Here is a 25,165-nt window from a genome sequence, read left to right on the forward strand (position 1 = left end):
GGGAGCTGGGATGTTGGTCTAAGAAGCTGGAAACAGGTCTGGCCTGGAGCTAGAGATGTGGGAACCATCAGCTAGCTTGGGGCCAAAGATTTGCAGCCAAGGATTCGAACAAGGTCACCCAGAGAAAGAGAAGGTGGCCAAGGACAGCCCCCTGGGACTCAGGAAAAGGAGTGGCCTGAGAAGTGGGAGGAAAACCCGGAGGTGAGAGGGAGCTGGCGCTGACCAAATGTGGGCCTGCCCTGAGCCAGGCACCGTGCGAGGTGCGGTGACAGCGTCTTATGTGACTCTTACAGAAGTGCGCTCTTGTAGGCGTAAAGCAGACACTTGAAGAGCACTTACCGTATGCCAGGCGCTGTTCACAGTAACCTGTGGTGGACCATCGAGTTCCCACCAAGCCTCACCCTCTACACCTGAGGAAACTGCAGCACACAGGGGTGATTGCCCACGATTGCAGAGCTAGACACGGAACTGGGTTCCGGCTGATGAGGCACCGGAGGCTGAGCTCAGAGCCACATTGCTGTTCTGCCTCCCCCCGCCTCGCACTGATTTTAGGGGTGAGAAAGTCAAGGACCAGAGAGGTGAAGACGACATGGCTAGTCAGTGTCAGAGTCAGGTTTCAAACTGAAATCTTTGATTGGAACAGTTGCTAATCCGGGGGTGGGGGGGGGGCAGCCAAGAAACCACCTGAGGCGAGATTAAAGGGACCAGAGGAGCTCAGCAAGATTAGGAGGCGGCCACCTGAGAGGAGTTCAAGGGAGTGCAGGCCCTACTCGCGCCCGAATCCTCTCAGCAGCCCCACCCTTGAACCATTGTTATCAAACCCCTCGTCAGGTCGGGACACGGAGGGCACGAGCCTGCTGTGGCCCCCTCTGCCTGGCGGAGTAATAAAGCTATTCTGTGCTACTCCACCCGAAGCTCTGTCTCCGAGATGCCACTGGGCACCAGTGTGCAGAGGCTGAGATTTTGGCAGCAAATTCAGGGGAAGGAATGGTGCCGGGAAAGGCTGAGAGGGGGGGAAACGCAGGAAATGATCTGGAAGCGAAAAAGCAGAAACTGAGATTAGGAGACGGTGGTTGGCAACTGACTCCAACTTGGGGGCGGGGCGTGGGAGACGAGGTGAGAGGTCCAGCACTGCCCGGACGAGCCGGGCCCTGGTGGGGAGCGGGGAGAGGGACGCGCGCCTCCCTCTGACCAGTGCGATGAAGTGTGGTGCTTTGGGGGAGGGTGGGAGCTGCACGCCCTCCCTCCCACCGCGGGCCAGACCCGGCACCCCCGGTGGAGTCTCCCGCACCCCCCTCAGCCTCTCCCCACTCCCCCTCCCGGCAGCGTCCCCCCACCTCCGGCAGTGTCCGTCCCCGGCAGTGTCCCCCCGCCCGGCAGTGTCCCCCCCACTCTGGCAGTGTCCCCACCTGCAGCGTGCCCCCCCCCGGCAGCGTCCCACCCCCCGGCAGTGTCCCCACGCGGCAGTGTTCCCCCCCCCGGCAGTGTCCCCCCCACTCTGGCAGTGTCCCCACCGGCAGCGTGCCCCCCCCCGGCAGCGTCCCACCCCCCCCGGCAGTGTCCCCTCCCACGGCAGTGTCCCCCGCCGCCCCCCCCGGCAGTGTCCCCCACCGGCAGCGTGTCCCCTCCCAGGCAGTGTCCAGGCAGGGGCGGGACCAGCCCCAGGCGTGGAGCAGCGCACCCCAGGGGGATGAGTAACCCTTGGCTGCGAGCGGGCGCAGCCAGGCGGGAGCGTGCCAAGTCCTGAGATGCCGAAACGCGCCCTGAGCGTCTGGGGTCGTGCCCGAGGGCCGGGAGGGGCGCGGGGCGGATAAAAGGGCCGCGCGGCGCCGGGGCCGCTTTCTCCGCGCGGTGCCTGCAGAGCTTCGCTCCTCGCCGGCGGGCAGGCGGCCCGGCAGCACCTGAGCGGCGACCCGGGCGAGGGGCCGACCGAGTCGGGGCGCCCGGCCCCTGTCGGGGTCCATCGACGGCAGGAGCGCGGGCCGGGCCATGGCGGGTCTGGAAAGCGCGCCGGCGGCCAGGCCGAGCCTGACCTCCATCTCGTCGGGGGAGCTGCGCAGCCTGTGGACGTGCGACTGCGAGCTGGCCCTGCTGCCCCTGGCCCAGCTGCTGCGCCTGCAGCCCGGCGCCTTCCAGCTGCGCGGCGACCAGCTGGTGGTCCCGGGCCCCGCGGAGCCCGCGGCCACGCGCGGGGGCTTTAACGTCTTCAGCGACGGCCTCGTGCGCCTCGACGGACAGCTCTACCGCCTCAGCAGCTACATCAGGAGGTGGGTGGGCCCGCGCCTGGTCCCCGCCGCCTGGTCCCTGCCGAGGCCTTCACCCCGCTGCCCATCCCAGTCCTCTGGCCTCACTTCCTGAGATCCAGCCTGGATCTCCTCCTTCATCACATTTTCAGATTTTTCTCATTGCTAACGTCACTCGGAGGTGCAAAACTCCCCCCACTCCCCCCCCCCCGCCCCGCCCCGCCCCCGGCCCTGGCTTTCTCTGCCCCTGGCACTGACGTTCTGCAGCTGTCCAAGCTGCCCCGGGAGGGCACTGGGCAGGCGCCTGAGGGAGAGCAGGGTGGGGAGTGCGTGAACTGGTGGATGAGTCTTCCTTCTGGCCCCTTAACTGGATCAAATGAGCTCAAATTGGGGGCACACCCTTTGGGGATGTTGCTCAGCAGAGACTCACACCCTGGCTTTAGAATTGGGGGAAGGGAAGGGGAGAGGATGTTCTGTTCTGTGCCCTAGGAGCTTTATCCAGTGAGGAGGCCCGGGGAGAAGCGTGCAGAAGTTTAAAGTTTCCCATCTTTGGCCTCAGTGAGTTTTCAAAAAATAAATCAATTAACGGTGGCTGAGAAGGGACCAGAGACCCGTGAAGTCCAGCCCAGGGCCGTGTGGGCTGTCGAGTGGGCAGTTCAGTTCTGGGAAAATGAGAGGGATGAGTGTGGCTTCCAGGATCCAGGGACAGAGCTTGGGCCAAACCGAATTTGATGGAGGGTCACAGGATGCTTGACTGTGGTGGCCAAAGTGCCTGAAGCCCTTCCTAGCAGACTCGAAGCCAGCAGGGATGTCGTCTACGTCTATCGGAGGCAGGCTTTGACGGGGTAAAGGAGGAGGGAGCTTCACGCTGCATTCTGCGCCTCTTGCTACCAGAGGTCACCCTGTGCCTCCAGAGGTCGGGGGCTGGGGGGGGCAGGCGGGTGGTGGTGCTTATATTTGTGTTGCAGAGCTGAGTGCTGGGAAGCGGGCAGTGCAGTCTCGAGGTTGGTTCAGAGGTGGGGAAGCTGGCCAGCTATTAAGATAGAAAGCCTTAGCTCCGGGGAAAGACAAGGGCCAGGGTCACCCTGTGGGTGGGACCAAGCCAAGAGGGGGGAAGCAAACAAAATGAGATGTTTAAAATACCTTCTTCAAAGCTGCTGGGGAAAACCTTGCTTTTTCACACAAAGATACTGAGGGCTTTGAGGGCCTGAAAAACCATTCCCCAGCAAGAATTTCTCCCTTTCTTAGTGAATTGAAAATTCCAAGCCATAAGCAGGGGGCGGTGGGAGGAACTGAGTTAGAAATAAGATTTGCAAAGATTTTAAAAGAAGATAACCGTTGTATTAACAGAGTATGAAAAATTTAAATGTCCAGAATTAATTGAAGCTATAGGTTAGGCTTTGACAGAGTCAGCTCTCCCAGTCTCAGCAAACAATGCTGCAAAGCTTACAATGGTTTTGAAGTCTGGTTGTTCAACTCTTGCTTTGAACACCTCCTCCCCGAAGGAACAGCAGTGTTCCCCTGGCAGTTCAGAGTCCAGAATAAACAATGACCAGGTGACACAGACCAGGGTGCAAACAGGAATCAGCAAATACAAGGTTCTCGTTGTCTAAGCAATCGTGTGAAGGCTTTTGTACCCTGGGAGTACCAAGACGCCCCTGAGAATAATTGGGGAGGTGGAAGGAACAACCTGTCTTCCTCTCAGGGAACGCACTATGCAAGCACAGCAGCCCCTTATACCTGGGTGTACAGTCCTGGAGGACGATAGGGAGGGAACCTGGTCTGAATGGAGAGAGCCTTCTAGAAAGAGGGGGAAGACGGCTGTGGACAGCAGTGAGAGGTTTTGCTCTCATGCATCAGGAGTGGGGTGCATAGTCGAATACAGACGTCTGCAGTGGCCGCGCCTCAAACGGACACAGATTTACCCAGTTGTCTTTGGTTTGGAGACTGCACACAACTTCCTCTCTCAAAAAGCAGTACCTCATCCCTTTCTTTCTCTCTTCCGTCCTTCCTTCCTCTCTCTCTCTGTCCCTCCCTTCCTTCCTTCAATAAGCTCTAGCCAGTTTAGCTGAAGAAGAATTTTACGCGGTTTCCTTTTTACCAGTCAGTTCTGGCGCACTTCTAAAGACCCCAGAAGCACGCGGCTCAGGGACAGCCCCTTGCATACTCTGCAGTATTTCTTTCAGGCTCTGCCCAGTTCAGTGTCGTTGCCCCTGTGGTCCTGGACACCAGTTTTGGCCGACGTGGCATATTTCCTCGAGGTCAGGCAGTTCTTGGCGAGGATGGCCAGTTTTGCTTTGCCTTCCTAGTGTATCATCTTCAGAGTCACCTTGCACCCCACCATGCACTTTCCACTTTTTATAACACCCTGGGGCCTAGAGTTGATGGACTCCAGTGGCGTTTTTGTCTTCTTTGTGGCCCATATTCCTGCCTTAGGTGTGGGATGGTCCCCAACCAAGAGCAGCTGCTGAGATGGCTGGAGAGTAAGAAACACAGGGTGATGATTCTTAATCGTTTTGGACCATCAAGCTTTTGAGAATCGTAGGTAGACCTTCTTCCCAGAAAGGTCGAGATACACCTAATGTTGCTGACCATGCAGGTAGTTTAGGAGATGCTTGGATCCAGGTTAAGAATCCTTCCTCTTTATTTAGTTCTTTTGGTTTTCTTTGAATCATTCAACAAATATTTTGGTGTGGGATAAGCCCACAGCATAAGCAGGATTTCTTTTCGTGGCCTCAGAAGTGTGTGCTGTGACTTTCACAAGGTCCTTTCCCAGAGAACCCCAAGAGGCTAAGAGCTCCTGACGCTGACATTCATACGATTCACGTGCTCAGAGAGTAAGAGGAGATTTCAGTGGTTCTACGCACTCTGGTTTGTTTCGTAATACTGGAACATTTTCCTAAATATGTACCTGCTAAATAAGCCTCAGGAAAACTAGGGTGGTGGGAAGGCCTAGTGGTGGCACCCAGTCCTGAGAGCCTGCTTGAAATTTCCTTGTCCTCCTGTCGGGGATTTATGGCAAGATCTTTATTGCTATTTTTTTCTTTCAAGCTCAGGATTCCCACCCATGTTACAAACGAAACTTGCTTAGGGTTCCAGGTGCAAATTACCATTAACTACCACACACACACACACACACACACACACACACACACACACACACCCTCCCTTACCTCTTTTTCCTATAACGCAGCCTTTTAGTGGGATGGAATGGCAAACATTTGACAAAGAGGAGCTCTAATTCCCTGTTTTCAGTGGTCCTCTAGCATGAAAGAGGCTGCTTGGGTAATAAAAATAAGAACAATAATAGTGGTGGCCATTAGTGCTTACTTGAGTACCAGCAAGGGGTGCAAAGTGTTCCACAGCTATCTCACAAAAGCTGACAAAGTCGGCACCATTGTCTGTTTCCCTTTTTGACAGATGAGAAAATTAGGACTCAGAGAGATTAAATAATTTCCCTGGGTGAGATGCTGGTGAGCTGCGGGACCGGGGCCTCTCCACAGCATTTAGCTAACCATGCAGCCCACCCTGTCAGCAAACTGCCTCGAACCTGGAATAATTCTGGCTTCCTGTAGACCACAGCGGCTTTCTTATAGATTTCCGGAACCTCAAATTAATAACTGGAATGACGTCAGCCAGTACACATCTTATATAATCAGCCTAAAAGAGAAAGTAAGTCCAGTGGTTTGAAGGAAGCCACTAAAAGCAGTGCTGTGACCTGCTTCTGCCCAGATCTGACCAGCTGTTAGCTGGGTGACAGTCACACCTACCTCGAGATCAGCTGCCTGGGGCAGGGGACACAGGGGAGGAGAGTCAGGGTTGGATCATACTTAGATTTTCACTGGGGGGAGGTGCTTGGGCTCTGTCTGTGGCCCAGGCCACCTCTCAGAAACATCCCTGTATGGAGCCCGGCCACCCTTGCTGTTGCCCTCAGCAAGCCCCCGACCTGTCCTCTGCTTTGGTCCGCATGTCTGAGTCTTGGATTTGATGACCTGCCCAGGACAGCAGCCCCTAAACAGGACTCATAGTGATATTGATGAATTATAATCTCTCACGTGTTGAGCTATGATTTTTACGGGTTTCACTTCGGAGTAAGTGTGGACAGGCATGAACGCCAGGACCAGGCTGCCTTGGTTTGAGTCCTAGTTCTGCTGCTTACTAGCTGAGTGACTTGGGAAAGTTACTTAATCTCTGTGACTCAGTCTTCTCAGCTGTAAAATGGGAATAATATTGCCAACAACCTTATAGGGTTGTTGTTCACAATTAAAATGTATAAAGTTCTCAAAACAGTCATTGGTACCTGTTCATCATGGGACAAACGTCAGCTTATGTACCTACCAAGCAACCCCAAGGCCAAGTGCTTCACACACACTATTTCGTCTTTCAGCCACCTCATGGGGTACCTCTTATCAGCCAGATTTTACAGGTGAGGAAATGCATCTCAACAAGGTTAAGAAACTTGCTGAACTCACAGAGACAGGAATCAAACCCAAATCGGTGATTCAAAACAAAGGGCACTAGCCTTTGCAACCTTCTTCCTCCGGAGACTTGCTTTGCCCTTTCAGCTACACTCCGGTCCTTGCACATGCCTGTCTGTGGGCCTGGATGCCTCCACGTGCAGTCCACAAGGCTCAGCTAAACCAAGACTCCCCGCGGGGTCCCCGTCTCCCTCCTGCTTCTGCCCTCCCATTGGCAGTCTGTTCGGCCCGACGGAACAATCCCTCCTCTGTTCCTGTCCCAGCTCAGCAAGTGGCTCTAGCTCCAAGCCCCTTGGCTTTGCTCCTTCTTAGTTACGTTACTAGGACATGGCCCTGTGGATGCCTGAGTGCAGAGAACTGTGCGTTCTTCTGGCATGTGTGTGTTTGAATGATTAACTCGTTTGTAAGCCTCTGAAAAACAGGGACCGTGGCTTAGACCAGTGCTTCTTAAACTTTAAATAAGTTTTTGCAGGTCTCCTTAGGCTCTTGTGAAAATACAGATTTTCGAGCAAATACATTTGGAGAGGGACCCAGGATTCTGCAGGTTTGCAAGCTCCCCCGTGATGCCAGTACTGTTGGTCCAATGATCAGACTTCAAGCAACAAGGCCTTAGATGTGTATCATTTCATATTGAGATGATACATTTTCTTAGCTGTCTCCCCAATAGACTATATGCTTCTGGAAAGTGGGACTGTTTCCTTCTTCGTTTTGTGTCCCCGGTGCCCAGCACATAGTAGGTGCTCAGTAAATGTTTCTTGCACGAATGAATGAATGAATGAACACGTGTATCGTTGATTAGAGTTACAGATGTTAGAGTGATAAATCTGAAATTTTTGCTTATTTAACTAGAGTTGGGGCAGAAGAAGGAGGTGAGGGAGTGAACAGAAGGAATTGTTTAAGTGTGTAGGGAAGGCTTTGCATAAAACTAACAAGTTAACACTGGAAAGAATGTCCCTGTAAGCTTTTGCTTAGTCACAGCAAAGGACTGTGGAAGCTGTTAGCAATTTCTGGCCCTTTTACACAAGGACTATTCCAATATATTTCTCTTTTTATCTGCTCCTTCCTCCATACTTTAAAAAATGAACGCGCGCACACACACACACACACACACACACACACACACACACACACACGAGATGGGAGCCGTGTGTTTGAATTCCTGTTTGTCTCTGAGCATTCAATCATCAGGGGCCAGGGAAATTTGGAGCAGCTTTTCAAGTCATGCTAAAGATGATGTAAAATTTGAAGAAAACTCTGGAGAAGGGTTGGCATCTTAGAGGGTAGGTGATCTTTCAGCTACTCCTGATTTGCTAGAAGCAAAAATTCAATGTTCTGTCTTGGTCCCATCTTTCAGGTGTTGCCTTCGTTAAACTGCTCCCTCTAGCCTTCCAAACTGAAAAGACGAGGAAAGAAATTGGAGCAAGGAAAGAGAAACCCTTCCTTATTTTTTAGATATTCATATAGTCCTCCTTTCCTGGTCACTCACATGAACACAGCCCTGGTTGTGTGTCAGAAGCTTACAGAACTTCACGCTAAGGCCAGCGGAGTTGGCCAGAATTAAAGATACTAATAATGTTTGTTGAGCATCTACTATGGGCCCAAGTACATATGTCTGTGTTACTGGCACTGCATTACATCATCAAATGGAAGGCAATACCGTTATATCCCTTTTACAGATGAGGGGATGGGTTCAGTGGGTTAAGTAACTCCCTGAAGGTCATAATGAGTTGTGGCTCTGGGACTGAGTTCACACAGCCAGTCAATTAGAACGTGAATTAAATCTTCTTATTTCGAACACTATGCTTTCTATCACATTGTTCTGCCTTTCAATCTTTGGATTAAAGCCAGGTGTAGAAAGTTCCAGCCTAGCAGCATTTTGGGGCCAGGATAAAAGCAATGAAGAAATGAGCATTTAAAGGAACTATCTTAAACTGTTTGCTTCTCATCCCTAATGAAAACGTCAGCGAATAGAATAAATATCTAGGACACAGAAGCAATATTTGCATGAGTAATTCATAAATATGCATGATTGAAGATGAGATAACTGGTCCCTAAGGTCGTCTAGTCAGGCTCATCTTGAAACAAAACTGGTGGTTGAATGTCAGGTACTTGAAGACCTGTGAGATTTAGCAACTAGGTCCTCAATCTTTGTATTTTAGTGACTTACATATCCAAATTTCATACCAGTGAATTCCAAAGGGATGCTCACATGTATTTATTCCACTGCAATTTTGAGGTGTTTAACAATTGGACAGTCACTGGGAGGCTGGGGATGGATGAATTAAGGAAGTGGTTCTTATTTGTGACCTGGTTTAAACAGAGAGTTAAGTAGGGATCTTGCCACAATCTCTTGTCTGTACATTGTGTTATCAGAGCTCTCGAGTGAGCAGCCTTTTCCCACATCTGTGGTACAGTGATAACTGGCGATGCTCTGTGATGATGTTTACAGCCCTGTTAAGATCCGAAAAGTGCCTCTGAATCATCAAAGGAAGATTAAGTTATGTTGAGCATAGTCTTATGATTCAGGATATCTTATTAAATTCAGACTCCAAAAGAGGTGACTCATGGATAGGTTATGCATTAAACTCAATATGTAACTCCAGAAGATGCCCCCTTTCCCCTCCCCCACCCAGTCTCCCTTCTTTGATCAGGCCGAATAACAGCTCTCTGGGCCCTACAGCAGTCAAAAAAGTCTTCCAGAGAATTTGGTGGAAAACCGATGATTTTTCCAACCAGGGATCATTTCCAAGTTGAGATTTTTATCTTCTTCCTGCCAATGATGCCTCCAATGAGATGTCAGTCGACTTTGTAGGCAGAGGCAAGTACTGCACTGCCATTTGGGTCATCAGAATAGTATTCAAACCTGCAGATTTTCTGGGTGTCCTATACACACACACGCACCATGTCCATGCCCTAGAGAGTGACAGTCAGACCGTGGATATTGAGAGAGCAGAGCAATCACTTTGAGGGAAATATTAAGTGCTTAAATGACTATAAATGAACTCCATGATACACAAGGTGGGAGAATGTGAAAATTGCTCTGGATGGCTCACAGGTGGTACCCGACTTCCAGCCAGCATCGTGCATCTGTCTCTTTGATGTTTAGTCCAATCAGCCTTGCCCTTCTTTTGCTAAAGGCTCTTCTTCCTGCTTTCTCCCCCTGCCCCTCCCCACACCCCCCTGCAACCACAGGCCTCACGGGCCGGCCTCTCCTCTACCGCTGCCCAGGTCTCTCTGCCCACCTGGGCCAGGTCCTTGGGAGCTGAATAGATGGATGGTGGAAGGGTGGGGCGCACAAGGGGCCCCTGTACTGCCGCCCTGCTACCCCATCCCCACTTCCTGGACCCTGAGCGCCTCAGATGTGCAAGGCACGTGTCAGCACACCATCCGGTGCTTAGTGAATGCTGCTGAATGAGAGTGAGTGAACCCAGCAAATCGTGGTTCCCTTTCTCCTTCCTTCTCCTTCGCTTCCTTTCTCCAGTACCTTTTGGCAGTTGGTCAGTTGGGACAAAGAACAGGAAAATTCTCCCTCTGCTGATGTGGGACACAGTGCCGCTCCCGCCAGGTGCCCCTTTACCCCATCCTCACTGTGCACTGCTCTGCCCAGAGGAGGATGGGGGTAGGGGAGGCACGGAGGGAGAACCCTAGGAAATCCCTGGTCTGTGTCTGCATTATCATACCCAGTCCATGCCACTGCTAACCCCCTTCTCCATTCCCACCCTCCTCTCCCCTCGCGCCCACACCCCTGAACAGCGACACCTGCACCCACTCTCCTTCCCCGGGTGCACCAGCCTGTGTGCCCCTCCCCACTGCAGGACCAGCCCCCTAACTACCCACGTGCCCCGGGTTGGGAGATGGACGCTACATTAAAAGCCTGGTGAAACAGAAGGCAGGAAGCATTTTAGATGCTCCATCGGGGGTCAGGTTTTAAAAGCCCTCAAAATCAGATCTGACAATCCAAGAAAAAAGGATAATGACACAGATTTCTAAGAAACCAAGCTGGAGGCAGACAGTGGAAGCTGTTTTTTCCTGACTCGGGGGGTGGATATTCTCCCACTGCTTTTGACCCAGGCCTGGGTCCCCGTCTCGTGCTCCGGCCCCTCTAAGTGGGCTGTGGGGAGAGGACAATGGGGAAGGAGGCTGAGGGGACTTTGCGGCCAGAGCTCTCTGCTGCGGGTGCTCCCCAGGGCTGGTATTTTCATGTCAGGCTCTGGAAGGACAAGAAGCTGGAAAGAAACGGGGGAGCCGTCTCTGCAGGGGACTAGATGTCAGAAGCCAACATGCGGCCCTTTAGCAAAAGCAGCCCATTCAGTCCATGCAGACCTTGCAGTAGTGCCAGTCAGTGGGGAAGCCGCTGTATCTTGAAGAGGGACTGGGGTATCCACATCCCCCAGCATGCTGGATGCCACTCAGCCTGCCCGTGTCCATGCCGCTTCTGAGCTTGGGTTTGGTTAGAAAATTAGCGTTCTTTTTGAAGGAAGCCAATTTGCACTTGCATCTGTCTTTTTTAAAATCAACAGTGCAGGTAGAGACACAGAAAGGCTGCTTGGACAATGTGCAGAGTAGGGAGACAAAGCTGACATATTGGAGGACAGAGTCGAAAAGCACAAAGATCTTCCTGGGCTGGAATAATGAACTAACACCAAGGAGGCTAAATGTAATAGGGCCCTGGGCAGAAATCCAACATTAGTTTTGTTTTTTGGTTTTTTTAAATTGCACAAGCTCACGATCAGGGAGATGTGAATTGGTTCATATGAATATTGGTTGATTGTCTAATCAATGGAGCCGTCTGGGTTTATCCTGGGATTAGAGAAGGAAAGGAAAATTTCAGACCCACCAGTTAGGATGACTACACTGGAGAAGACCCAGAAAATTCCACTTATTGAGTATAATTCATTCTCAACCCAGAGAGACATAGGGCTCCGGTAGCTTCAAATGAACGCTTACAGCCCAAAGATAGACGGTGCTAGTCATCATCTGGTCCAGGCTGCCCTTGAGAGCCAGGTATTGGTGCCAGGCACCCCCAGGACCAGGGCCACCTTTAGTTTGCATGCTGATCAGGGGAGGGGATTTATTTATTTGGTACAAGATATGGTTGCCTCCCGAAGGACATTTCAGGGGACTTCCCTCAGAGGGTCTGAGGATGTAGTAGGCACCTGTCCAGTACGTCCCCTTCCTGACCTCGATGGGAAGGTACATCGCACTTGTAATCATCTCTTCTTTTTTCATAGATACGTGGAACTGACCAACTACTGCGATTATAAAGACTACCGGGAAACTATATTGAGCAAACCAATGCTATTCTTTATTAATGTACAGACCAAAAAGGACTCCTCGAAAGGTAGGTTTGTAAATGTTTGGGTTTGGTTCTGCCTTGCTGGACTGTGGACTGTAGCCTGCCGATGAGGCAGAAGTTGGGCGTGGAGAAAGCAGCTTGTGCAAGGCTGGAAGCCTGGTGTGTGAGGCCATCAGCACAGCACAAGCCTGCAGAGCAGACCTCTAAGTGATCCTACGGCAGAAGCCATCTGTCTCTGAGTCTTGTTTCATACTTCCTGTCTAAGCAGGAAGTGATCTCTGAGCCTGCAGGGGTTGCAAAAATGACCAGAGTGATGAAGATGATGATATATAATATTGCCTACCATGTATCAAGCACTTCTGTGAGGCATGTGCTAATGTGAATAATTGGTCAACAGCCCAGTAGGGCATATCATGCAAAGGAGAACATTTTTGAGCATGAAAGCAGGAACTGTAATAAGTATGCTGGGATAAAGGTATAAACTAGAACTGACTCAGACGTAACCAGGATGCCTGGCCGTCCTGCCTATGCGGTACTTATCCCATCCCCATTTTATAGATGAGAAAACTAAGGTAAAGAAAATAAACGCTTACGTAGATGCTTTTATGTTTCACGCTCTGGCCTTCGAATTTCAATTTTAGAGATCTCTCTTTATTGTTTCTTCAGAAATCAGACTGATAACAACTATATTAACTCAAATTCCAATACGAAAATATCTCAGTTTTCCCTTCTCCCTCCCGCTCAGTGATACATGGGGAAAGTCATGGGCATAAGTGCTGTAATAGCAGTAGCGTTTCTTACACTTACTTCTAAATAACGTTCTTCAAATGAGACCAAGAGATTAAGAATTGATCTACAAATTCCAAATAGACTTCCTCAGACATGCCCTTCCTCATTCAGATTCGTTGGACCTGATTCTCTGCTCGTCTCATTCAGAGTCATTCAGATTCCCTTCTCACTTCATACTTCAAAGTCACAATGTCCTTCTTGGCAGGAGGGGCCGGGAACAGATCACACTGTAACAAGCAATGCTCGGTAGAGCATCTGAGCCCCTGATGCTATTTGGCTTGCTGGTGACCAGAAAGCTGAGAATTCTCTAAGAATGTAAAGCACAGATGTATACAGTATACCTCCCGCATCGATCTCTCAGGAGGGTTCTTAAGAAAGAATAAGAGACCTCTCCATTTTAACATTGTAATGAACATACAGGGAGTGGTAAAAGGAAATATTTGTGGGTGGCCTTGAAAAGATTCGCAGTTATATATAATGCTTGTGGAAGGAGGTAGAGAAACCCAGTCCTCCTTGGCTGTGAGGAAAGCCATGCAATGAGGAGATTCTGTGACACAAAGCTTAAGATGCTCAAGTTTAAATTATGAAAATTGTGATTAGGGCAACACGTCCAGCCCTGCTGCTATCCTAAACTTGTACTTTTGTGCAAATTTAGAAGAAGCCACCATTAACTCAAGACAATTTACTAATCCTTCCCAGAAGTTTGTCATAATAAATGTACAAGTAGACAATGTGGAAGCGATTGGCATCCTCTAGAATTGTGCAGTGCACAGCCTGCCCAACCTGCACAACGATGGATGGAGGGTGGCGGCCTTAAGTATCTAATGAGCCCAAAGGTCTTGGTTTAGTTTATGTGAAAGTTAATTCAAGGTATCAAATAGCTGGCTTGCTTTACTTGCTTATTTATATATTTTCTCAAAGAGGAAATAAGGTAGTTTCTATCTAAAGTGCCCCAAAAAATAATTTGGGAGAAAGGAAAACAGGGGAAGGAAAAAGAAGATGGATAAGGTTAGTGCAAAGGTTAGTTCAAAATGTATTCCCCAAGGACGTAACACTTGCTATTGGTGGACCACAGGTTTGATGCTCATCCGTGTAGGATGTTCAGTTCCCCAAATCACATGATGGCTGGTGCATGGCCTTTAAACAAAGGGTGGCATTCTATGTTATGGGTCTTCCTAGAAAAAGTGCTTGAGTAATGAAGGACATGGAGCTTGATTCCGGGGGCTGGAAAAGTTAAGAGGTTGTTGGTTCGCAGTATTTAAAATTTCCTAGGGAGTAAACAACACCCCTTTGCTTAGATTAGATAGAACTGGACAGAATTGGATTTAAACCAAACCAAACCGATCAAATAAAGAACAAAAAACAACTGCCAGGACACAGACGTGGCATTATTTAAACAATGGGAGGGACATTTCTGCTGGGCTTGTCCTGGGCTGGGACGTGGAGGAGAACCAATCTCAGATTACCTTGGTCCTTAGGACTCTAGACTAGCCCTTTGCAGACTGAAAGCCAGGTCTCTGGGGGAGGACAGGGAATGAGGGAGGGGGAAGCGTCCTTCCCTGGATGGATTTTCTGCTTTGTAAGTGAGGAAATGTGGGTGAAAGCCAAGTTGCTGTTTATCCAGCAAGGCAGTGACACGAAAACCAGCCATCTCCAGTTTTCACTTTGGCTCCCATGCTGGCTGCACACAGAGGAGACTCAGTGCTTATCTGTGATAATTATGGACTGGAACTTTCGATTTCTGAGGCACGAGTGACAAAGTGCAGCCTGGGGGGAGCTGATTTTCTAACCTGCGTTGACAGTATCCTGGAGCTTCCTCACGCCTGCAAATTTCTTGGAAACATTTCTAGAAACCTGGTTAGGCTTTGCAGTGAGGGAGCAGTGAGGGAGGTTATAAATTAATAAAATCTCCAAATATGGTGGGAATCACTGCTTTGTCAGATACTAAGAAGTACACATGCACCCTTGTTTTTTGACTTCTACTTCCTAATTTCTAGAAAGAACATATGCGTTTCTTGTGAACACCAGGCACCCCAAGATAAGAAGACAGATAGAGCAGGGGATGGACATGGTCATTTCCTCGGTGATTGGAGAAAGCTACTGGCTTCAGGTGAGGTTGGCTTGTGTGAATCCAGGGCTGCCAACACACAGAAGAGGGTCTGGGCATTTCAGGCCAGGACTGAGTCCCTAGAGCTTAACTCTAACTTAAATGAATCCAGACACAGACCTTTTCGATGGCTTCATTATCACTACCAATAAAATGAACTTAGTTTCTAGCAGCTTCTTAGAAATAGGGTAAGAATAAATATAAACTTGACCAAGCAGTTCAAGGTCTTTACATGGATTTTGATGCAAATGCAAAGACTTGTTTTAAAAAAATAAAGGCAACTGACTGAGGGCAGACACCAAAACCAATAGGAACTATGAACCTGCAGCCCGCGAAAAGGAGACCCCAAACACAGTAAGTTAAGCAAAATGAGAAGACAGAGAAACACACAGCAGATGAAGCAGCAAGGAAGGAGCAACACACCAGACCAAACAAATGAAGAGGAAATAGGCAGTCTACCTGAAAAAGAATTCAGAGTAATGATAGTAAAGATGATCCAAAATCTTGGAAATAGAATGGAGAAAATACAAGAAACGTTTAACAAGGACCTAGAAGAACTAAAGAGCAAACAATGATGAACAACACAATAAATGAAATTAAAAATTCTCTAGAAGGGATCAATAGCAGAATAACTGAGGCAGAAGAACGGATAAGTGACCAGGAAGATAAATAGTGGAAATAACTACTGCAGAGCAGAATAAAGAAAAAAGAATGAAAAGAATTGAGGACAGTCTCAGAGACCTCTGGGACAACATTAAATGCACTAACATTCGGATTATAGGGGTCCCAGAAGAAGAAGAGAAAAAGAAAGGGACTGAGAAAATATTTGAAGAGATTATAGTTGAAAACTTCCCTAATATGGGAAAGGAAATAGTCAAGTCCAGGAAGTGCAGAGAGTCCCATACAGGATAAATCCAAGGAGAAACACTCCGAGACACATATTAATCAAACTATCAAAAATTAAATACAAAGAAAACATATTAAAAGCAGCAAGGGAAAAACAACAAATAACTTACAAGGGAATCCCCATAAGGTTAATAGTTGATCTTTCAGCAGAAACTCTGCAAGTCAGAAGGGACTGGCAGGAGATATTTAAAATGATGAAAGGGAAAAACGTAAAACCAAGATTCCTCTACCCAGCAAGTATCTCATTCAGATTTGACGGAGAAATTAAAACCTTTACAGACAAGCAAAAACTACTAGAATTCAGCAACACCAAACCAGCTTTACAACAAATGCTACAGGAACTTCTCTAGGCAGGAAACACAAGAGAAGGAAAAGACCTACAATAACAAACCCAAAACAATTAAGAAAATGGTAATAGGAACATACGTATTGATTACTACCTTAAATGTAAATGCATTAAATGCTCCAACCAAAAGACATAGACTGGCTGAATGGATACAAAAACAAGACCCGTATATACGCTGTCTACAAGAGACCCACTTCAGACCTAGGGACACATACAGACTGAAAGTGAGGGGATGGAAAAAGATATTCCATGCAAATGGAAATCAAAAGAAAGCTGGAGTAGCAATTCTCATATCAGACAAAATAGACTTTAAAATAAAGACTATTACAAGAGACAAAGAAGGACACTACATAATGAACAAGGGATCAATCCAAGAAGATGATATAACAATTCTAAATATTTATGCACCCAACATAGGAACACCTCAATACACAAGGCAAATGCTAACAGCCGTAAAATTGACAGTAACACAATCCTAGTAGGGGACTTTAACACTCCACTTTCACCAATGGACAGATCATCCAAGATGAAAATAAATAAGGAAACACAAGCTTTAAATGCTACATTATACAAGATGGACTTAATTGATATTTATGGGACATTCCATCCAAAAACAACAGAATACACTGTCTTCTCAAGTGCTCAAGGAACATTCTCCAGGATAGATCATGTCTTGGGTCACAAATCAAGCCTTGGTAAATTTAAGAAAATTGAAATCATATCAAGTATCTTTTCTGACCACAACACTATGAGACTAGGCATCAATTACAGGAAAACAATCTGTAAAAAATGCAAACACATGGAGGGAAACAATACACTACTAAATAACCAAGAGATCACTGAAGAAATCAAAGAGGAAATCAAAAAATACCTAGAGACAAATGACAATGAAAACACGATGACCCCAAACCTATGGGATGCAGCAAAAGCAGTTCTAAGAGGGAAGTTTATAGCAATAGAATCCTACCTCAAGGAACAAGAAACATCTCAAATAAACAACCTAACCTTACACCTAAAGCAATTAGAGAAAGAAGAACAAATAAAACCCAGAGTTAGCAGAAGGAAAGAAATCTGAAAAATCAGATCAGAAATAAATGAAAAAGAAATGACGGAAACAGTAGCAAAGATCAATAAAACTAAAAGCTGGTTCTTTGAGAAGATAAACAAAATTGATAAACCATTAGCCAGACTCATAAAGAAAAAAAGGGAGAAGACTCAAATCAATAGAATTAGAAATGAAAAAGGAGAAGTAACAACTGACACTGCAGAAATACAAAGAATCATGAGAGATTACTACAAGCAAGTATAGGCCAATAAAATGGACAACCTGGAAGAAATGGACAAATTCTTAGAAAGGTATAACCTTCTGAGACTGAACCAGGAAGAAATCGAAAAAATAAACAGACCAACCACAAGCACTGAAATTGAGACTGTGATGAAAAATCTTCCAACAAACAAAAGCCCAGGACCAGATGGCTTCCCAGGTGAATTCTGTCAAACATTTAGAGAAGAGCTAACACCTATCCTTCTCAAACTCTTCCAAAATATAGCAGAGGGAGGAACACTCCTAAACTCATTCTAGGAGGCCACCATCACCCTGATACCAAAACCAGACAAAGATGTCACAAAGAAAGAAAACTACAGACCAATATCCCTGAGGAACATAGATGCAAAAATCCTCAACAAAATATGAGCAAACAGAATCCAACAGCACATTAAAAGGATAATACACCATGATCAAGTGGGGTTTATCCCAGAAATGCAAGGATTCTTCAACATACGCAAATCAATCAATGTGATAAACCATATTAACAAATTGAAGGAAAAAACAATATGATCATCTCAATAGATGCAGAAAAAGCTTTCAACAAAATTCAACACCTGTTTATGATAAAAACCCTCCAGAAAGTAATCACAGAGGGAAGCTACCTCAACATAATAAAGGCCATGTATGACAAACCCACAGCCAACATCATTTGCAGTGGTGAAAAACTGAACCCATTTTCTCTAAGATCAGGAATAAGACAAGGTTGCCCACTCTCACCACTATTATTCAACATAGTTTTGAAAGTTTGAGCCAGAGCAATGAGAGAAGAAAAAGAAATAAAAGGAACACAAATTGGAAAAGAAGAAGTAAAGCTGTTACTGTTGGCAGATGACATGATACTATACATAGAGAATCCTAAAGAAGCTACCAGAAAACTACTACAGCTAATCAATGAATTTGGTAAAGTAGCAGTATACAGAATTAATGCACAGAAATCTCTTGCATTCCTAAACACTAATGATGAAAACTCTGAAAGAGAAATTAAGGAAACAGTCCCATTTACCATTGCAACAAAAAGAATAAAATACTTAGGAATAAGCCTACCTAAGGAGACAAAAGACCTGTATGCAGAAAACTATAAGACACTGATGAAAGAAATTAAAGGTGATATAAACAGATGGAGAGAAATACCATGTTCTTTTTTTTTTTTTTTTTTTCGGTACACGGGCCTCTCACTGTTGTGGCCTCTCCCGTTGCGGAGCACAGGCTCCGGACGTGCAGGCTCAGCGGCCATGGCTCACGGGCCCAGCCGCTCCGCGGCATGTGGGATCTTCCCGGACCGGGGCACGAACCCGTGTCCCCTGCATTGGCGGGTGGACTCTCAACCACTGCACCACTACCATGTTCTTGGATTGGAAGAATCAACACTGTGAAAATGACTATACTACCCAAAGCAATCTACAGATTCAATGCAATCTGTATCAAACTACCAATGGCAGTTTTCACAGAACTACAACAAAAAATTTCACAATGTGTACGGAAACATATAAGACCCCACCCCAAAAAAAAGACCACGAATAGCCAGAGCAATCTTGAGAAAGAAAAACGGAGCTGAAGGAATCAGGCTCCCTGACTTCAGACTATACTACAAAGCTACAGTAATCAAGACAGTATAGTACTGGCACAAAAACAGAAATATAGATCAATGGAACAGGATAGAAAGCCCAGAGATAAACCCATGCACATATGGTCACCTTATTTATTTTTTATAGCCCTGTTGCTTGCACATGCGAAAGCAACTTCATTGACTGGACTTTTTTTTTTTTTGCGGTACGCGGGCCTCTCTCCGTTGTGGCCTCTCCCGCTGTGGAGCACAGGCTCCGGACGCACAGGCTCAGTGGCCATGGCTCACGGGCCCAGCCGCTCTGCGGCATGTGGGATCTTCCTGGACCGGGGCACAAACCCGTGTCCGCTGCATCGGCAGGTGGACTCTCAACCACTGCGCCACCAGGGAAGCCCCCTGGTCACCTTATTTTTGATAAAGGAGGCAAGAATATACAATGGAGAAAAGACAGCCTCTTCAAAAAGTGGTGCTGAGAAAACTGGACAGATACATGTAAAAGAATGAAATTAGAACACTCCCTAACACCATACACATAAATAAACTCCAAATGGATTAAAGGCCTAAATGTAAGGCCAGACACTATAAAACTCTAAGGGGAAAACATAAGCAGAACACTCTATGACATAAATCACAGCAAGATCCTTTTTGACCCAGCTCCTTGAGAAATGGAAATAAAAACAAAAATAAACAAATGGGACCTAATGAAACTTAAAAGCTTTTGCACAGCAAAGGAAACCATAAACAAGACGAAAATACAACCCTCAGAATGGGAGAAAATATTTGCAAATGAAGCAACTGACAAAGGATTAATCCCCAAAATTTACAAGCAGCTCATGCAGCTCAGTATCAAAAAAACAACCCAATCCAAACATGGGCAGAAGACCTAAATAGACATTTCTTCAAAGAAGATATACAGATTGCCAATAAACACATGAAAGGATGCTCAACATCACTAATCATTAGAGGAATGCAAATCAAAGCTGCAATGAGGTATCACCTCACACTGGTCAGAATGGCCATCATCAAAAAATCTACAAACAATAAATGCTGGAGAGGGTGTGGAGAAAAGGGAACCCTCCTGCACTGTTGGTGAGAATGTAAATTGATACAGTCACTATGGAGAACAGTATGGAGTTTCCTTAAAAAACTAAAAATAGAACTACCATATGACCCAGCAATCCCACTACTGGGCATATACCCTGAGAAAACCATAATTCAAAAAGAGTCATGTACCAAAATGTTCATTGCAGCTCTATTTACAATAGCCAGGACATGGAAGCAACGTAAGTGTCCATCGACAGATGAATGGATAAAGAAGATGTGGCACATATATGCAATGGAATATTACTCAGCCATAGAAAGAAACGAAATTGAGTTATTTGTAGTGAGGTGGATGGACCTAGAGTCTGTCATACAGAGTGAAGTAAGTCAGAAAGAGAAAAACAAATACAGTATGCTAACACATATATATGGAATCTAAAAAAAAAAAAAGGTTCTGCAGAATCTAGGGACAGGATAGGAATAAAGATGCAGACGTAGAGAACGGACTTGAGGACACGGGGAGGGGGAAGGGTAAGCTGGGATGAAGTGAGAGAGTGGCATGGACTTATATAAACACTACCAAACGTAAAATAGATAGCTAGTGGGAAGCAGCCGCATAGCACAGGGAGATCAGCTCGGTGTTTTGTGACCACCTAGAGGGGTGGGATAGGGAGGGAGGGAGGGAGACGCAAGACGGAGGAGATACAGGGATGTATGTATATGTATAGCTGATTCACTTTGTTATAAAGCAGAAACTAACACACCATTGTAAAGCAATTATACTCCAATAAAGATGTCAAATAAATCAATAAAAGATAAAGGCAACTGTTTAAAAATATGTCAGAAAATGTGTACATATAGCTGACTCAGTTCGTTGTGCAGCAGAAACTAACACAACATTGTAAAGCAACTATACCCCAATTAAAAAAAATCTATACCTTCTTGTTTGGAAAAAAAGTATGTCAGAAAGGAAGAGAAATAAGAGGTGTGATATTTTGGACATTTGGACAGTTGTTAATTCTATAATATAATTCTATGATATAAGTCTGTAATACAACATTATCATTATATCACTGAAATTAATTAAATGCTTCTCTCTTTCAGTTTGATTTTCAAGAGGCAGTAAAGAATTTTCTCCCTCCAGGAAACAAGGTGGTTAATGGAGAAAATTTGAGCTTTGCGTATGAATTCAAAGCTGACGCGTTATTTGATTTCTTCTATTGGTTTGGGCTCAGCAATTCCACTGTAAAAGTGAATGGAAAAGTTCTGAATTTGTCAAGTACAAGTCCAGAAAAGAAGGAGACCATTAAATTATTTCTGGAAAAGATGAGTGAACCTTTAATCCGAAGGAGCAGTTTCTCTGACCGAAAATTCAGTGTAACTTCCAGAGGTATGTTAAAAATTCTCAACTACCCGAGGAACGTAGTTAAATTAAAGGGTAGCATAATATCATGGGGGAGGAGAATCAATTAATGGAAAAGGTAAGGCTTCTTGGTAAAGGGGAAGTATAATATCACATATTTCAGAAACTAGGAAGTGAGAAACATTTACTACCAAAAAGAAATATAGTAAACTAACACAACATTGTAAACCAATTACACGTCAATAAAAATTAAAAAAAAGAAAAGAAATATAGTGACTTTTCCTTTTAGGCTCCTTTAAGTTTTCTGACATAGCAGTTTTACAGTGCAGCATACCCAGAAAATAATTTTAAAATATATTATTAATGTAAATACATGTTAATACTCATTGAAATATTATTAACAATAATTTAACTATAGAAGAATGATGCTTTCCTCATGTGCATATTCAGGGCAACAGAATGTTAAGGAAAAGTGTTGGCTGAGGGGGGAAGACACATGGTCGAGATATCCATCTTTATAAATATTTGGAAGGATCCTCCAGAGTTTCTAAGACCACAAAAGAATATCTCTTGAGACTGCTTCACTTAACAGACCACAGGTCACATCTGGTGCGTTCTAGATGTTACATCCAGGGCCTCCTTCCCAGGACTTGGGGAGACTTTTCAGTCCGATGTGGCTAAGGCAGTGATATCGGTCAAGTCACCTGGATCGGTCTTCTGCTGAGCCTGCTGTCTGTCCCAGGCTAGTCTGTGCTGGACGGCAACTTCCCTGAACCAGGACTTTGCTGCTCATTGCAAACAAATAAACAAAGAAAAACAAGCAAAAGACAACAACAAAACACCAGTCTCTACGAACTTGTCGTTTTCAAAAAGTTAAAAAAAAAAAAAAACAGAGGCTTCATTAGTTGCGTTTAATGACAGTTGCTTTCTTCCAATGTTTCTAGCGAAAATGCTTACTCCTAGCTATTTCTTATCCTGGAAAGCAGCTTCCCTCTGTCTCTGTCTGTCTCTGTCTCTGCCTGCTTCCCTCCCTCCCTCCTGCCTTTCCCCCTCCTCCTTCTCTCTCCCTCTTTGTTGCTTTGCTTTCTCTGTCTGGGTGCTTCTCACAAAGATGCCTTTGTTCTCTGCCCCATTGCTGCCATGGGGGCGGGGAGGGGAAGTTATGTGCGCATCCTTTTGGGGGAAGATTACCTTGCCTGGTTGTGGCCATCCCAGATGCCAGGTCCTTCCTGGGACACCCCCCAGCCCACCCACTGGCCACAGCAGCCTGAGCAGGGTTTTTCTGTTTCTCCATCGCTCACCCACTGTCCTTTATGCTGCCCGGGTGTTCACTGGCATCCTGGGGAGACTGAGGGGCATGTGAAGTTGGGCAGTGCTTCCTTGCAAGTTTACTCCGAGCCGGCCCTGGGGCCACTTCTACTTCAGAGCAGTGGGGAAGGATTCTTCAAGGCCCACCTGAGTCGTCATTATGCACTGCAGGTGACCCAGCCACCATGCATCAGCCACTCGGCAGGCAGCTCCGCTGGCTCAGCCCTGGTGATCACTTAGCCTGGCTTCATCTCCTTCTCGAGAACAGACCTTTGTCCTAGGCATCTTTTCCCCCACCTGTGGGCCTTTTGTCATCAAGTGAGAAAGGGCACCTGTAACTCCAGCCCATGGAGAAGCAGGTGACAGTCCACATCCTCCTGGTGAACAGAAAGCAACACGTTTCTGTCAGCGTTTTGAGTTTTTCTGAGGAAGCCAGGATTCCCTATTCGTTATTGAAATGGTTCCGTTGGATGCTGCATGGGCCTTAGGTACTGTTGGATTTGGGTTGTAGTTTTCCAGAGATGGTAATAATGCAAGCCCTGTTTACTTTTCTCAGGTTCACTAGATGAAGTTTTTAACTGCAGTCTGTCACCCAGATCATCTCTGATGGAGCCTCTTTTGGCAGAATTGCCATTTCCGTGTGTTCTGGAATCTGAGGAGACACCCAACCCATTTATCTGATTGGATTGGACATTCTGCAGCTCCTCCTACACCCCAGGCCTGTGCCAGAACCCAAGGCTGAGGGGATCCAAGAGAGATGGGAGGCGGGTACCTCTGCCCTCTGCTCCTACAGAGACCCCTCCTTTCCATTTTTTTTTTTTCTTTTTTTTTTTGCTGTACGTGGGCCTCTCACTGCTGTGGCCTCTCCCGTTGCGGAGCACAGGCTCCAGACGTGCAGGCTCAGCGGCCATGGCTCACAGGCCCAGCCGCTCTGCGGCATGTGGGATCTTCCCGGACCGGGGCACGAACCCGCGTCCCCTGCATCGGCAGGCGGACTCTCAACCACTGCGCCACCAGGGAAGCCGCTCTCCTTTCCATTTTTGTGGGCGATGCTTTGGCAGGGCTGATGCAGCTGTCTTCAGGATGGGAGGGCTTTGGCCCCATGGCCTGGGCGGTTCCTCTCCTTTTAACACTTCTCCGAAGAGGCAGAGGGAGTGGCAGAGTCCTGCCACTCTGAATATTTCGCTTATGCCCTGGCGTCCTGGGAGCTCCCTGGGCAGCCTTTGTGGGAGCCACCTGACCTGGGTTTTGCCCTGTGACGCTTCATAAATCTGGGTTTAGCCCTGTGCTTGTCTGAACCCAAACCCAGCAAGCACGGGGTTAGCAGTGCCATTCTCTTGCAAACCTTGCTGAGCAAAAAGCCCAGGACATCCTTCATCAGAAGGCAAGTATGTTTTTCATCCTGCCCATAGGATGAAACCTTAGGAGAAACATTCACGGTGAGGCTCGCGGGAGGATTGGCCAGGTTGATAAGGCGGTAACCCTGCCACCCGCTGCCTGAAATTTGAACTCCCTTGACCTCCCTCTTAACAAAGTGGCCCGTGTAGAAAGAGGCCAGGTGATGTGATACCAAACATGACAGGAGAAGGATAATGTATGCGGCATTGTCCTCTCTGTTAAAAGCACATTATGTCAGTTGGGTATTTCATAAGCTTTTAGCAATCCTAACACTAAAAGCAGAATAGAAGATAGCTATACCATTACCATAATACATTGTTACAGCAATACATTTTTCATCTCATAGCTACAGTGGAGTTCTTCCAAAAGACACAAAACATCATCCGATTTACATCCTAAAAACCTGCATGAATGAGTTGCTACACAGGCTTATAATGAGAAAGATTTCTGGGTCCGAGTATAATTTTTCTGTCCTTTTAAAAAATATTCCTGTATTATACATTATGATAGCACTACTGATTGTCCTTTCATTTATATTTGAAATGGTATGTACTATATTTGTGCAATTAAATTTTTCCTTAACATTCAGCATCGAATTGAGTAAATTTGTGACCAAGTATGTGTGATCTTTCCGTCACACCCTGCAGGTGGTATGTTGGCCTTGTAACTTATTACAGTGAGAATTGTGGTTTTACAGCTACTTTATCAAGAGCCTTCTTTGAAGAATAGGTCTGTGAAGTATTTGGAGAAAAAAAAATTGATACTGATGTTTCAGAAAAGGGGAATGTTCCTTAATAACAGAAGATGATAAACATTTGTTATTCACTCGGTGCAAAATGAAGAGTATTAACAAAAAAATAAGTTATACACCAGAACAAACAAACCTTAGGTGAATATCAAATAGTATATGCTTCCCAAAGGAAATAGAAAGTCTATTCACAAAAATTGACAAAGTCCATTTTTTGAAAATAGTTGAATTCAGGAAAACCTTTGGTAATC

At 46.4% G+C, this 25,165-nt stretch overlaps 1 protein-coding gene across 1 annotated transcript; it reads left to right on the forward strand.

Moving 5' to 3' along the window:
• The first annotated feature begins 1,731 nt into the window (after nt 1-1,731).
• Nucleotides 1,732-24,750, forward strand: MEDAG (mesenteric estrogen dependent adipogenesis). Its single transcript, XM_059995976.1, has 5 exons — nt 1,732-2,267; nt 11,953-12,062; nt 14,804-14,916; nt 21,202-21,487; nt 23,325-24,750. The coding sequence occupies exons 1-5, from the start codon at nt 1,990-1,992 to the stop codon at nt 23,447-23,449; spliced, it is 912 nt and encodes a 303-aa protein (XP_059851959.1). The 5' UTR covers nt 1,732-1,989; the 3' UTR covers nt 23,450-24,750.
• Nucleotides 24,751-25,165: the final 415 nt, after the last annotated feature.

This window comes from Delphinus delphis, chromosome 18 (genome assembly GCF_949987515.2).
Source record: "Delphinus delphis chromosome 18, mDelDel1.2, whole genome shotgun sequence".
Lineage (NCBI taxonomy): Eukaryota > Metazoa > Chordata > Mammalia > Artiodactyla > Delphinidae > Delphinus > Delphinus delphis.